The following is a 15,829-nucleotide window of genomic DNA, read 5'->3' on the forward strand; positions in this document are numbered from 1 at the left end:
AGGGAAAGGATGGTATTCAAAATTTGAAACCAAGAACTACTACCATTAGAGAAGCCTGTAAACTTAAAATTAGCTTTCTGTGAGTGATGACTTAACATAATTTTCTTCGTTTTGAGTCTTCTGAGTTTTTCTCAAGAGCTGAGTTTTATTTAAACATGATCATGAGGGATTTAGGAGTGAGAATGGTCCCTGGTGATCTATAAATGTTTTTGAAGTCTGTCTGTCTAAAGTCAGTTTTTTCCAGGGTCTGCTAAATGTCACAGCATTGCATTGAAATCTCCACAGAGTGCTGTATTGTGGCCCTGACTCATCCCATCAGCTCAGTCTGCGTCGTACTCTGCTGGAGATTTGTATTGGCTCTGTCTGCAATAGCTTGTAGTAAAGGAATGCTTCTCGAGCTGAATGGTTTTTGGAGGGTCCCTCAGCCTTTTATTCAACATAAAGCCATTAAAATGGTATGTGAGAATTTCCCCATGGCACAGTCCTCTCTGTGTTACTTCACTTGGAGGCATATCACATTCACTGTGTTCTACTCCAGCCCCAATTTTGGATTTTGTTTCTCATTTAAGCATAGGTGTTAATTTGTATTGTGATATGAGTACCTGTGGCCCTGCTGTTTTGGGGAAAAGTGCAATTCCTTTTTTATCAATTTTTGGCGTTGTACTTGTTGCTAAGTCCTCCTTGCATGGATTAATTTTAACCAGCCATTGACAAAGGTTTTTTGGAAATGTTCACTGAATGACCTAAAATAAAGTGACTGAATTTCAACTATATAATATTTCATCTTTATAAATTATTTTAATTTATTTTATTTTAATTTTTTTAATCACTATATATGGTAAATAGTAAGACACGAAGAGATGCAAATGTTCCTTTAAAGTGAAATAAGACATAAATTTAAATTCCATTAACTCTCTAAAGAACCAAAAATTAGAGGCCAAGCTTTGCTCAGGCTATACCACCTGGAAGTCTTTTATGACTTTTAAATTAAAGGATAGGATAATTGTATAGTTAGCATGTACTGATTAGATTCTAACTTGCCCTTGTATTTCAGAAGCATGACTGCAAATTACAACTAGGTTTTACTTTGTTCTTTATTTCTACAGATTCTGGTATGTTTAAAATTCTAATTTAAAATCTGCTGATTTTAACCTATGAGAAAAGATCTTTGCTGCTGCTTCTTTTTGTTTGTCAATTTTTTGCTCTAGAATTTTATTAAAGATTTTGTAAAAGTGAGGGTTTTTCTCTTGTAACGTGTACATACCATTCTGTACATGTGCTTGATTGGATATATGAAAGATATTTTAGCTAAATTTGGTAAATTTTGTAACCATTAAAAGCCATTAAACATTTCCTGTTAAGGCTGGAAGAGTTTGAACAAAGGAATAATAATTTTTAACATCTAGGACCCACTTGTTTAACACGGTTTATGCTCTAATTTTGAATAGGACTAGATTCCTTGTGAAGTCTTGTGGGTCTCTCTAGATATATATTCTCCCTACCCCTCAAAAAGACTTGAGCTTACAGAAGCTCATGTTGTGGAGCTGCTATCAGTAGTTCTACATATTCACTGAGCTGTGTAGTGAAGCAAGAGCCTCCACAGTAGCTACATAACCCTTTATTACTGTTCTGAGACACTCAGTTATTTGTGAACTTTATTTTCTGGAGATAATGGAGTCCTTAAATTCTGAACTATCACTTTAAAATATTGAAGTAAAATTATTTTATCTTATTTGCTATTTCTACCTCTCTTACCATATTTATAGTCTCTTATGTCACTTTGAGTAATTGCTTTCCCTCACTGATGTATATATCACTCAAGTAGGTGAGTGTTCCATGCCCCATTTATTTGTCTGTTTGTTTATTTTCCTCAAGTTCTACATGTTTATCCCTCTTAATAATTCCTCAAAAATCAATGTGAGTTAAACTTGAAAATATCTAAAACTTAGAATCAATTTTCCTTTCCTTTAATTGTGATGTGGTCTGTCTCTTAGAGAGTAGCAAAGCAAGTGTAGGAAACCTGGATTGCATGTAAATGAAACTTCAGAGATTTTAAGAATGCAAAAGAAGTTATAATGACAAATTCTGTCATGCAGAAAACTCTGCAAATATGGAGAATTCAATATTGAATCCCATGATCAGTCTGCCCTTAACTGATCAATAAGAGAAAAACAAATTGAGCAGTCTTCTCCTTGGCAGCTTTGTGTTTAAAAGTTAATTACACTTAGCTTTTTGTGTAATGTTTCTCCACTTGAACTTAAATGTAATTTGATTAGTATACTGGAACTTACAGCAATATATAAACAAGATACAAAATACCTTCTACTTTTTAATGTACCGTTACACTGAAAAACCTTAAAAAGTTTACTTCTGAACTCAGTTCAGTGTGGATTTTCAGAAACTTTTCAGAAACCTTGCCACTACCTATATAAGGAGTTTCATTCATCTGTAGATCCTAGATTTAGATCCTAGGCTTAGATCCTCCACTTTTCTGTGTCCTAACTTTGAGAGAACTTTCCTTGTCTTTTGGTGCTAAGCTGCTTCGTTATAGTGTTACTAGTACAATTTGTAGTTGATTACTGACTTCTGTGTATTATTGTTGAAAAACCAGTTAATCATGTGCGAACATAAAGAGGACAAATATGAAGCCTCAGTGCACAGGGATGAATGAGATTATCTCTTCTCAGTCCTTTCTGTCTCTGCATTGCCCTGGTTCTAAGACTGTGCCCTCACTTTTGGTTTAGAGCATGTGAAGGTATTTGCCAATGTATGATGAAAGTGACTGCAGAAGAATGATAACCCAGGAGACTGTGGAATTTTGTTTTGTGTTTCTTAGGAATACAGACAGTTCTGGGATCAGGTTGGAAAGACATATGTTTATTTCCTGTATTGTATATGAAGTGTTATCTGTGAATTACATTTGAAGAATTCTTTTCTACAGAGCAACCCTAAAAAAAAAACAAAAACAAGAACAAAAAATAAGCAAACAAAAAAACCCACAAAAAACCACACACACAACACCCCCCAAAAAACCCTACCAAACAGAACACACCAGAGGAAATAAGAATATAATAAAATACATTTTGTTTTGAAATATTTTCCCCTAGGTAGGAGGACAACAATTTTGCCCTAAAGCAAAATGTATTTTTTTTTCATTTAAAACTGTGCATGTTTATAAATAAGAATAGCATAGTAAAGTTTTAGTAATTTAGTAATGGTGTTTTGCTTTTACGTTTTGTTTAATGTTTGCAAAATAATCTTCCCTATAGTTCCCAATGGTGCTTCCTTAACAGCACGTTCTGTAATCACATTACTGATTTAATGAACATCTATTCTTATAGTAATAAACTCTCTTTGTTTATAACCTCATTAATGCACTGAAATAGTGTCCCCTCTGGGTAATCCAGACAGTTTCATTGTAGTTCTAAAATTAGATGCTGTAACAACTCCAACAGTGTGAAAACTGCCACTTCAGCTCAAATGATCACACATTTCTTGCAATGGTTTGCAATTCATGAACACACTGCAACTCAGTTCAAAATGAAGGCATTTCTGACAACAGACTGCAGGAATTTAGATGTAGAATAGAAAGAAACTTCCTGCATTTCACTACATTAACCTTAAAATACAGAAAGCTGGCTCTTTCTAGAAAGGAAGAGAAGCAGAATATTATGTTAGGAGCCTGTTTACAGGAGACTGTAACATGGCCATAAAAATGAAGTAAAAAATTATACTTAATCTTCATTGCACAAAAGTCTTGTCATGAGACATTATTCTAAAATTTTGAAGTAAAAAATATATCAGTGGTTCTGAGTTAAAGAATGGCAAAAAATTGTGACTTTGGCTGTTCAGTAATTCATTGTAAGGTGCTGGATTTTCTTCAAGTTGTGCACTAGCCCAGAATATTAACAGCTGCAAGAAGTAGCTCTAATGTTTCTACCTTGCTTAAGGGCTGAACCCATAATCCCATCTAAAACAGATAATGCAAAAAGAAATTAAAGGCCACTGGAATTTTACCATGTAATTATGAAATATTAAGGGAGAGATATTTTCTGAGTTAGAACTCTAGTTTTTCATGTGTTTCTCCTTCACTGAAAGAACAAAAACTTAAATAGCTGCTGTCACAAAAAACTACAAACACATTTCAAAGACTTGAAATATAATTCTTTGTATCAAATGGAATTGTTAAGATTAGAAAAATAATTAGAACACTGTTCCAGCTGATTAGGAAGTGAACGATCTGTCTATATTCATTGTCTAGCATGACATGATTCTAGCTTGGCTGTTCTTATTATACATGAGATACTACTATTCACTTGAAAGCTGAATTTTCATTACTTCTTTTTTATATTTACAGTTATTTATTGTATTTTCAGTCATTGCTTTTGTTCATACCAATAATTTTCTTCAGATCCCCTACTCTTTATAAGTGTTAATTGACTGACTGGCAGCCATTGTTAAATTTCAGGTTACCAGCTTATGACTGATAATGACATCTAAAACGCTACTTGTTGGTAGTGGAACAGCCCAAAGGTGAGATTTATAGAGAAAAATTCTGATGCAGACATATTTAAAAAGGAATATTGCTGAAAGTTCCTCTTCCACCCTAATTATGGGTGCAAATTGGAGCATAGGAGGTTCAGGGTGAATATCCGAAAAAAATTTTTTACTGTGAGAGTGACAGAGCCCTGGAACAGGCTGCCCAGGGAGGTTGTGGAGTCTCCTTCACTGGAGACATTCAAAACCCACCTGGATGCGTTCCTGTGTGATGTACTCTAGGTGACCCTGCTCTGGCAGGGGGCTTGGACTAGATGATCTTGTGAGGTCCCTTCCAACCCCTAGGATTCTATGATCCTATGATTTGCGATTGAATAGGATGATGTCATGACTGGCAAGTACTGTGAACCCCGGTGTGATACTGGTGGCTAGGTTTGGAGGATGGTCACTGGCAGCTGGATACCCTGTGAAAAGCTGCAACAGTGGCAAAAAGTTGGGTGTGTCAGAAGGAGATAAGGAAAGCCATTGGCCTGAGCCCAGCACCTCCTCACTTTGATCAAAGTGTTGCACTGTCTCACCTGAGGACGCCTGCTGAAGAAAGCCTTCCTTGGGAATAATGCTGACAGGTTGGACTTGCTAATTTGCTTCCTTGGAAGTCATGTACCCACCTGGTCTCAGGAAGAACTGCAACGGACATGGTGTTTTATGTGCTTCTTCATGCAAGGTTGTTGTAGGGACAGTCCTTTGCAGGGATTAGCACATTTCCACTCCTGCGTTTGATGTCTTGAATATCTCAGAAAAAGACCTTCAGAACACTCTTGCTTCCAAATATGGCTGTTGTGGTTACTGGTTACACATGGAATTCTTGTGCTTATGTACTCTAGGAACTAGCCTGCACTACTGTAGCAGGGCAAAGGTGTACCTGTCCAAACATTCATGGACTTTTTTTTTTTTTAATTGTTGGTTTTCCAACAAAAAAAACATTTGAAAATTGACTATAGTTCCTGTACTGTGATGTTCTTCAGAGAGTGCTTGATATACCTGTCTGCACTGATCTAGTAACAAACTGTGAATTAGTGTTGCTTTTAGAAAGAATAAGAGATATGTTAAAGTAATTAATTTTTCCTTCATTTATGTAATATCTTTTTTTTTAATTGAAGGAAATACAAGTTGGCTCAAAGCTGATTTTATTTTACTTGATATGGATTGAAGATATCAATGGAGCTATAAAGGTTGTTTACTGTTTATAGTTTTTCCTCCTTTTTTCCCTTGCTGTTTCTGTTGGTGATGTTCTGAGATAGTTCTGGATGTTGGAAAGGAAACAGTCAAATAGGTGGCATTTAGGTTGGAATGAAGAAAAACCACCCAGCAAAACTGGGGAAGAAATAACTGCTGTGGTGCTGTCACTTGCATAGCATTAGGTCAAATAGAATGTGATATGTCTTGGGGCTATGTATTCAGAGCTTACATCTCAGTTCAGTATGTTTTAAACAGCCAGCTCTATGAAGCTAATGGAAAACAGGATTGTATTTGCATGCAGATCCCTGGGGAATTGCTGCTTGAATATTTCAGGAGTGTATATATATGTCTGATGATATGTTCCCAGATTGCTTTACAGTAACTGTATGGATTTTCCTTAAAATGAAAAAAAAACCTTGAGAGGTTCATACTGCAGATTAAATAAGTAATTGTTATTAAAATGGTTGGGCATATTATAGAAATGGTTGGACAAATTATGTAATTTGTTTCCTTTTAATTGTCAATAAGGGTAGTCTGTTAACTGTACTTTTTCTAGCTTCTTTGTATTTTAATAGTATTTTTTTAGTTAAAAAACTGAATAGGAATGATGAGGTGTCTTTACACTTCTACACCTTCTTGGTTAAGACCACCACTGGTATAGTTTGTTCGATTCATAGACTGTAAGGCCAGAAAAGGCTGTTCTAGTAATTTATTCTAGGATCGTATTTAAGATTGTCAAGGTTTAATGCTTGGCCAGCAATTAAAAGAGTGACAGATGCTCTCTTATTAACCCCTCTCCATCCCCAGAAAGGGAAGGAAAAGAGAATAAGGGAAAGATACTTGTGGATTGGAAACTAAACTGCAAAGCTTTAATGAAACAATAATGATGAAAAATAAAATTAATTATGTACAAATATATACAAAATCACCATCGTGCTGCCTTCCAAAAATGCTCACATCAGCCCTGAGGCTTCAGGGCAGCCCTAGGAAAGTCCCAGACTGAATTCAGTGGCAGGCAGGAGCTGGATCCAGGAATGCATGGATTCAGAAACACCCAGATTGGGATCAAAGGCAAAAGACTGGATGGAGTCCTCCCAGGATGCCAGCCATGGATGAAAAGAGTTTGACCCTCATGATCCTTCAGATTTATACTGAGATTTATACCAATGGAACACTTAATTTGGTCAGTTTGGGTCACCTGTCTGGTCCACTCCTCCCCACAGGAAGGTCGCAGGTGTGACCTCTTTTCTGCCCTTTTGTTTCTGGTGCATAGGAAGTTGAGCAGAACCAAGCAGTGCCTGTGGTTCTGCATACCATTCTCCAGCAGTAACTATAAACATCAAGCGTTACCAGTCCTGGAAGCAGACACTGACTGAAAAACATGCCACTGACTTCAGCAAATGTAGTCACTTAGAAGAGACTTGACTGGAAAATAAAACTGCTAAAAAGAAAACAGGACATAGGACTTCCCTAAATAAATTTCTCATTAAAGCATTTTGTTACTCTTTTAGAAAAAAACCCTGATTATTCTGATATTCTCCATCACAGGCAATTTATATCTGTCTCAGTTGCAAGGGAGTTCTTAATTACCCTTATTAAAGAAAGAAAAAAGGAAATCAAAGTCCTGTCTTCCTTCTAATCTGAATTGCTTTAGATAAAGTTTTGAGCCATTGTCTCTTATCAGTCTGTTTTCAGCTAAAGGAATTAACCCATCCTCAGCCTGCTTTTTCTCACTTGTAACCAGAAGAGTATGATCAAGTGCCCTTTAACCCCTCCCTTTGATAAATTATAGATATTTCATTAGTTCAGTCTTCTGCTGTTAGGTTTTCCAATCTTTTAGCCTCTTGCCTGTTTCCAAGAAACCTACATGATTATTTCACTAGCTTTTGTGAGCTATGTGCCCTAAAACTGGGCATTGTGTTCCTGCTGTCCTGTTGATAGCTGTGTCATACTATCAGAAGCTCATCTAAAGAGTATTATTAGCCATGCCCCCATATCTTTTCCATAATTTTGCTTTCCAGGAGTTTTTCCATCCCATTGCTAGGGTCTGCTCCAGTGCTCTTCAAAGGAGTGCAGGAAAGCTAGAATTTAGGAAAATTTTCAAATTCTGCAAAACATACCTCCTAAGGTGCACCTACCTAAAATCTGTTAAATAGCTGGATAGCCTGTGTGCTACCACAGCCAGAAGCTGCAGACTTGATTTAGAAATAGTTAAAGAAGGTTTTGTGGTGTGAGTTGTATAGGAGTTTAGACATCCTGGCTATAATGATACTCTCTGCTATTACTACTTCTATTTAAAGCAAAATATACTGTCTGAAAATAAGAGAATTTGGAACAACTTTTTCAGTGTTTTTTTGGTGTCACTATAGATAGGGTGTTTGATAGAATCGTGGTGGAGACGTAGTTTTACTACTGCTTAAGAACATATATGTTTTAATTATATTTTCATCACTTTATTAAGCTTAGTTTAATGGAACTTCAAGTCATCCAACTAGAAATTACTCTTTCCTGGCACAATGCAAACGTTAATACTGTTCCAATTCCACAGGGATATGCAATTTTTATTAAATTGGAATTTGATTTTTGTTTGTTCATTTTTAGCTTCCCAGTGAAGAGACTGAAGTATTTGAGAGTGCCTCACAGTGCTTATTGCTGCTGGTTCAGCTCTATGGAGGGAACAGCCGGGAGAGTATGTCTCCAGAAAACATGGACAGCTTTGCTGAAGTACTGAAGTCTAAAAAAGATGCACGACAACTGAAACTTTTGTTAAGAGTGCTGAAGAGACTGGTGAGTTGGTTTCCAAACATTTTAAAAGTCCATGTGGTTATTTTATATCATTGGATTATTTTTTTTTACGCTTTTTTTTTTTTCCCCCCCTCTTAAAGTGAAAAAGAGTACAAAAGAGTTTTGAAAACAAATTATAGAAAGTTAAATTTCATGTCTCTACATTTCAGTTAACCTTTCTGGAGAAGATGGCCTTCTACACTTAAAACCTCTTACAAATGATTGCTGAATTTCTCCTATTTCAGTTAACTGTTCAGCTATTTAACTCCTGTTATTTATGTATTTGTTTAGCACTTCAGCTTTATGAAGAACAATTTTCTGAATGCCTCCTGAAAGGCAACTCACCTTGTAGCATTAAATAGCTGTTCAGAAACACGGTGCTTGATTTCATGGTAAATAAAATGCCATTTTGTGCTTGAAATAGGTTTGTGCATAGACTGTCCACTCCGCATTCTCAGCGAGCGATAGGGACCACTCCTGCTGGAGTGGTTATAATGGAGAACACCAATCAGTGGAAATTGTGCAGGGGCAAGGGACAGGTGATAGCATCTGGTGATGCTATCGATGGGTAGGAGTTTCAATTCTGTCATGCTTTGACATGGTGGCATGACAGCAGTGTTTCGTCTTTCAAGTAACTTAGGTGGAAAACCTTCTGTATCTGTAACATTCTCTCAGATAATAGTATGTTTTTATCTTGAAGTGTTTTGATAAGAAGCTTTTCCTGCATTGTCACCTTGCATTGGTTGATTACTTCACCCTTTACTCTCCAAGAGAAGGAGTTTTCAATTAAAAGAGTGTAACTTCCCCAGTGTAAGAGAAAGAAGACACTTGAATTTTGCAAGTGCAGTGCTGGCTGGCAGAATTAAGGCCATAATTCACAACAGCAGGAGTCATCCTACTTACAGAGCTAAGAGGCAATCTTTTTTGTAGAGCTTTCAGAGCTGTTCCTGTCCTCTTTCTCCTACCTACTGTATTTACAGCACAGGAAAGTAAACACCATACCCTTCTTCCCAATTTTGCTCAGTCCTCTCTCTCCCTGGAAGAAGCATGAGTATATAGAATTAAAACTGAAATCATATTTAACATTCATAATTTCTCTCATTCCTGACATCCCCTTAAGTTTAATTCCTCCGTTTTCTAATGCATTTCCTGAAAAGAGAATTCTAGCATTTTAATTTTTTTTAAGGCACTTCCTACCGATTTTTGCTTGTACCTGTGCTTCTCTTTCTGCGTAATTGTTGTGCTACTGGTTTTTGCTTTTCCCCAGTAAATGAGGTTGCATTATACATATCTAGATTGGCTGATTTTTTAACATAACTACAGACTTTTCTGTTCCCTGCATTTTGAAGACTGTGGTTCAAAAGTTGACCTAGCAGGATATTTAACACAGAAACTTCTGTGGATTATTTTAAGAGAACAAAGCTAGGCTATCACCTTTTGAATCTTGCAAGTTCCTGTACTTTTAGTTCTCTCCTTTGTATGCTAGTGATACTGATACTTGTTATTTATAACATCAGGCATAGATTTTCTGTAATTATTTTAATGAGATTGTAGGATTTCTTTTGAAAGCAGGGTTCATAGATAATTTGACAGATTATTTAATAAATCTTACATTTTTTTCTCTAAACCTTAAAAAGTCCTGTTCAGAGGAGATAATTATCTTGTCAAAATTGTCATAATCACAAAAGACATTGAAATAAAATAATATCTATTTAAGAAGGATTCAGCCCACATCAGTGGTTCATGCTGAATTTTGAAGCCTAGAGCAGAGTTTTTCTTTTATTAATGTCTGAACAATATTTTAATAGACAGATCATTAAGTGCACCAATTTCCATTCTTGCCAATCAGTGCTTGTGCAGAGCATCTTTCCAATCTGTGGTTACATTTAACTTCATGGTTACAGGCACAGTTGTTGCTTACGTAAGACAGGGATGTACAAGAAGAATTCAACGTGTTTGTGCTGTAGCTGCCTTTATAGCATGTATTCCTGGAAATAAGGAAAATACCTGGCAGTATGACTTACTAATCTTTTTCCAAGTGTTTTATATGACTCCAGTGGATCAATGAAGAGAGATGTCTCAATTTGAGAGTTTTCAGTTTAAAGCATGTCAGAGAGCTTGTTGATGTACATGATGACCTTACTACCTTGATGAAAAGGAAACTAATATCTATGTGTTGCTTTAATTTAATGGTATTCACTAAGTCTTATCTCCAGTGGTTGGAGGGGTTTTTGGGCAAAGTTGGAAGGTGGTTGGAAGTTGTTTTTTTTCTTAAATAGTCATCATCAACTTTGACTAGCAAATTGGCTGCAGGACAATATAAATTTCTTGCAATATTTCCTTCATGTATTTTTGCCCTACAATTTTGTGATATTATTTATTGAACAGAGATAAAGATACAGGCCAGGCAGGGGGAAAAATGTATCTTTGTACAGACTTACTAGTGGAATCACCATGAGCAGCCCTTTCTACAGACTTAATTTTGCTGTACAAAGAAATTATTAGGAGTGAAAATGAGAAAAATATGCTCTGAGTTACCTTCAGTAACTGTGTAAGTAAGAATGATTTAAAGGCTTTAAAGAAGCAGCACTGACTGTCATTTTTCTGTTTTTTTTATAATCAGCTCTTGGCTTTCAAAACTTTTGACTGTCTCAGGCCCCGGTTAACCAGTCTTTTTCAAGAATATTCTCTCACTGCCACTGATATGATGGACAGAAATGGAATATAATGATTGAATTGGAGAAACAGGGTTTGGTGGTTTGATTTTTTTTTCCCTTTCAGACCTTTTACTCATTCTCTTATTCTGGTTACTTCATCTTGGGTCAGACAATACTGCTATTCAGATATTCTTCATCCTTTTTAGCATCATTTGTATAATCCATCAGTGATGTCAGGGGAGGAATCTTGTCCTTTTGTTTGGTTCTGGGAGCCTCTCCTGCCACACTTTATGGAAATCATGGTCTTGTTACTTCATCTCTTGTATGGAGTAAATAATCTAAATTAAAGTATTTCTTTGTGAAGTCGAAGAAATTTTCATCAGGGAAGAAAATAGTTCAATTTTTGCCTGAAAAAATCTGCCTGCCATCTCAATTTACCATATAGTAATCTGATAGTAATGCAAAGGCAAATGATTATCACAGGAATTTTTATAGAACTAGTCAATATCTCCACTGGATGTGGGATTGCAGCTGTGTACTTACAAATAAAATGTTTCAGCTTTTAAATCAAGAGAATACTATTTTTATTCCATCTAGTAATAAGGAAAAATTCCTCTGAGAAAAATGAATTCCCAGAAGTACCTCTGCAGGGAGCTTGCCTCAAAGAAGGTGAAGCAAAATCCTAAGAGATTTTCAGGTAGCATCCCTTTTACAGCTTCAGCTCCAAGGTTTCAACACCACGAGGTGCTTGGGCAGCAACTGCCAGCAGATCCTGCTTTCCCAGAGTCTTGGAATGCTGTGGGAACCTTTTGGCCTGTCTCCTGCTGAGAGGGCACAAGCTCTCCAATAGGCTCTGTTATCTGGAGAAAAGCTTCTTATGCAACCTTCTGCTAACTTGAATCTTTTAAGTGTGCCTTTAATTAATTTCATTAATTACTACAATAATCCATAATATTCCATTGCTCTGAGGAATAACTTTATAACAGAGATGCTTTCAGACTGTGAATACAATACTCACTTGTGTGTTGAGTATTGTATTTGTAATTGTTGAGTAATTGTTGAGTATTGTATACACCTATAGTGTGTATAGGTGTACTCACTATAAATGCACGTGTTGTTATATATGTTTTCCTTAAACTGCATGTCTTTTTAAAATCAGGATGACTCTTACATGAATATTTTTTATCCTTTATTAGTATTAGTCTCTTATTTTCAAGTTGTCAGGAAGCTTGCATCACTTCTTTATAGACCATCTTGTGTTGGCTTCAGTCTAATAGAATAATGTCCCTGGTGGGATGGAGCATTTCATTAGAAACAAACAACTTAAGATCCTCTCAAGAGGAAAAAGCTAATCAACATTAAGATACATTATGCAGACCATAAACAGGACAGGTTTCTCAAAAAGTTTTGGAGCAAACACAAGGCAAGGATAATGCCCCTCCATCCTTCCAACTGTGAGGGAAACTTCCTCTGTTTTCACACTTGAACAGATCTTTGTTTTAGGGTTTTAATGAAATTGGAGGGGATCCCCAGAGATGAGTGATGGGGTGGCCTCCAGCACCCAGTGTCCCTTGGCAACCTTCTGCCATGGCATTTCCAGGCCTGCCATACCATGTGGGCACATCACCAGAGACTTCCTCTGTCTTCCTTCACTTCTGGGTTTTAATCTAGTTGTAAAGTAAGCTTTTAAGTATAGCTTCTTGTATTTGCATATATTATGTCTGAATTACAATCTAATGACACTCCTTTAGGAAAAAAAGTTCCAATGTCCTTGATGAATATTATTGGTCAGCAGGGCTGTTTGTGAGTCAGAATTGCTGGGCCAGACCCTTCCCTTTGGTCAAGGAACAATGTGTCTATTGAGTTAGCGACGAGTTAAGAAAAAACTGCTTTAAATTACTCAGAAGGCAAATGCAGCTGATCACAACTATGCTACTATAATTTAAACAGCAATTTAACAATGATTTAAATAATGTATTGGGATAGTGTAATTTAAAGAAATTCAGCATTTGACAGGCATAACTGTTTTGTGGCACAGCCCTTTTGCTGTAGTTTATGGTTTACTGAACAGAGTATTGAGTCAACATTGATTAATTTATCTGAGTAATTTGGATATTTAGATATTTTTTTTATTCTCACTTAAGCTGTATTTTGAACTTTGTGTTCAGTTTGTAATGCCCTATGGGCTCTTCCAAATTGTCATGGAAATTAAATAATTTCACTTTCACTTTAATGGTGGAGTACTTTCACCATTAAACCCTGATGGAAGATTTTTTTAAGTTTAGTAAAGCATTTTCAGTAGCACTAAGAAGGAAAACGTTTAGTCAATGAAAGTGATTTTTGAATAGTAAAAAAAGTAATATCTGAGTTTGTTCGCAGACATTCTGCAAGCAATGTCAATCCTAAATTGCAGATTATTTTGTTTATAAATATTTGCTTTATATCAATAATAACATAGCTTTTCAAAAAGTAGATTTTAAAATGTACTGTATGAAAATGTTATTTGTATTTCTACTAATACTTAGGATCTCCAGATGTGAGAGGGATGCTTTAGTTAACTATCATTTGAGATCCCAGGGCATTCTTTATAGTATGGTTAATAGTTATAGTAATGGTTAATTTTAACTTGACTAATTGCATTCTGTTTATTGAAATCCAGGATACAAATATTCGCTGTACAGGTCTGATAACAATTTTAATTTTCATCTGGAATGGTTAGATACTGTTTCACCTTTGAGGTAAGAACATGTATATGACCTGGTTTATGTAACTTGTGAAGGGCTAAATTCAGGTTCATTTATACTTTGTGTATTTCATGGAGTGTTTTCAGGATGCTGGGAAGTAGTACAGTATGTTAGCACTGTCCTTCACTTTCTCTTTTTTTTGACATTGGCATCCTATGGTTTCTATCATAGGAGAAGGAAGAATATTTTGGTATTTAGATTTACACACTTGATTAGAGCACCGAAAGAATTTTGATAGGCCTTTTCTGTTTCTGATTCATGTCTTTCTTTTCATTTACCTCTAAGTTTTACAATATCCTTCTTTCAGTTGGCTAAAATTCTTAAAAGCAGCATTCTAAAGTTATATACTGATGGGGTTTTTCCCAGTACTTATCCTTCTGTCTTATGAAATTAAACAGAACAAGTACCCATGGGTAAACCTCAGACACTGATGCAGTCCCTGGAATTCTTATCTTCCCCTGTCTTGTCACTTTTGATCCTGTCCAGGAGTTCTGTGGCTGATACCAGATTGCAGAAAACTTTACTACTTTTTGACCTGGAGCACTAGATGGTACAGGAATTCTCTGTTTACTTCTTCTTATAGAAAAGGCAAATATTTAAATCTCTATAAGATTGCCCGGAATTATAGGATCACTTATTTCTGGCTGCGTCAAGATCCCCTTCTGCTGTGTCAATTTTGTACTTCTCTGACTACACTTGCTCTAATTGACTTTTTGTGGTATAGTTTGTATCCCTGTGTATGTATAACCATAAACACAGTGTATTTTCTTTCTGTATGTGACTTAGGGTATTCTTAACTGGAAGTGTCAAGAAATTCTTAACTGTGAGAGTTAGAATTTATTTTAATCAGATCTAAGCTGAGAAATATTTTCTCAGCTGGTCACTGGACACCATGAACCTATTTTATTAAAAAAAACCCCACAACTAGACTTCATATAACCAGTGGTAAAATCAAAACATTAAGTAGTGATACATTAAGTCAGATGGTGAGAACTTTTTTGTGCAATTAACTTATAATTTTGGGGGTTTGATAGGATTTTGCATAGCTTGGAAGCTTTTGGTTAGTAAATATTTTCTGGGCCTTCTAACTTCTGATGTGATTTAGGTACTACCTTTTTGCAGCTGGTGATATGTCTGGAATATCCATGGTTATCTTAATCTAAAGTGCTGATTTGTTTTATACATTTACACCTCTGCAATGTCTAACTTGCTGTCAGTGTTTTAACTGTAACTGTGGAGTGCTCTCTCCATATTGAAGAGACCATGCTATCCTTTATCTGGTATTTCCACCACATAGACAAACACCTGCTTTGCAACTAAACCATATCTTGAGTTAGTATTTTTTTGATACTGACAAATTCCTAATGCACAGCTGGACAGCTCCTACTTTTGCTGCTCTCTGCGTTGTCCTAGCAGCTTTAGGTATAGTATTACTCACCTACCCTCACAAGCTGTTGTGGTGATTAATGTTGGCAAAATATTTCATGGTCCTCAGATAAGGAGTAGTAAATATCAACAATATTTTTCTAAGAGGGTCTACCAACATTAATTGATTAAGATTGAATTAATTAAAATGTTCTCTCAGCTTAATGTTAAAACCAGGTTGCACATATTTCCAGGGTTTGTAGAATTAATGGGAGTTTTTGAGCAGTGGTTGCAGCTTTCATTGTTATTATAACTGAATTGCATTAGTGCCTGTAGAGCAGGACCTCATTTTAGAAAGCTCAGTGCAAGCACAGTAAAAAGTCATTTCTTGCTCCAGAGAACAATGCAGGTTGTTTCCTGTATTCAAAATAAGCCCAAGGAATTGTTTGAAAGTGACTCTCCCAAATAGGAAATAATTTGACACTAAGATGAGCATCTGGATAAAACAAGTCCTTGGGCAGGATTCAGTTCTCTGCAAGCAGG

The 15,829-nt window shown here is 36.0% G+C and overlaps 1 protein-coding gene across 1 annotated transcript in view; it reads left to right on the forward strand.

Moving 5' to 3' along the window:
* Nucleotides 1-15,829, forward strand: part of ULK4 (unc-51 like kinase 4) — a 219,221-nt gene that overhangs the window by 156,873 nt on the left and 46,519 nt on the right. The window contains 1 exon segment of the mRNA XM_009994107.1: nt 8,338-8,523. Coding sequence (XP_009992409.1) covers nt 8,338-8,523 — 186 coding nt within the window.

The sequence above is a fragment of the Chaetura pelagica genome, unplaced genomic scaffold (genome assembly GCF_000747805.2).
Source record: "Chaetura pelagica isolate M959 unplaced genomic scaffold, ChaPel_1.0 scaffold642, whole genome shotgun sequence".
Classification (NCBI taxonomy): Eukaryota; Metazoa; Chordata; class Aves; order Apodiformes; family Apodidae; genus Chaetura; species Chaetura pelagica.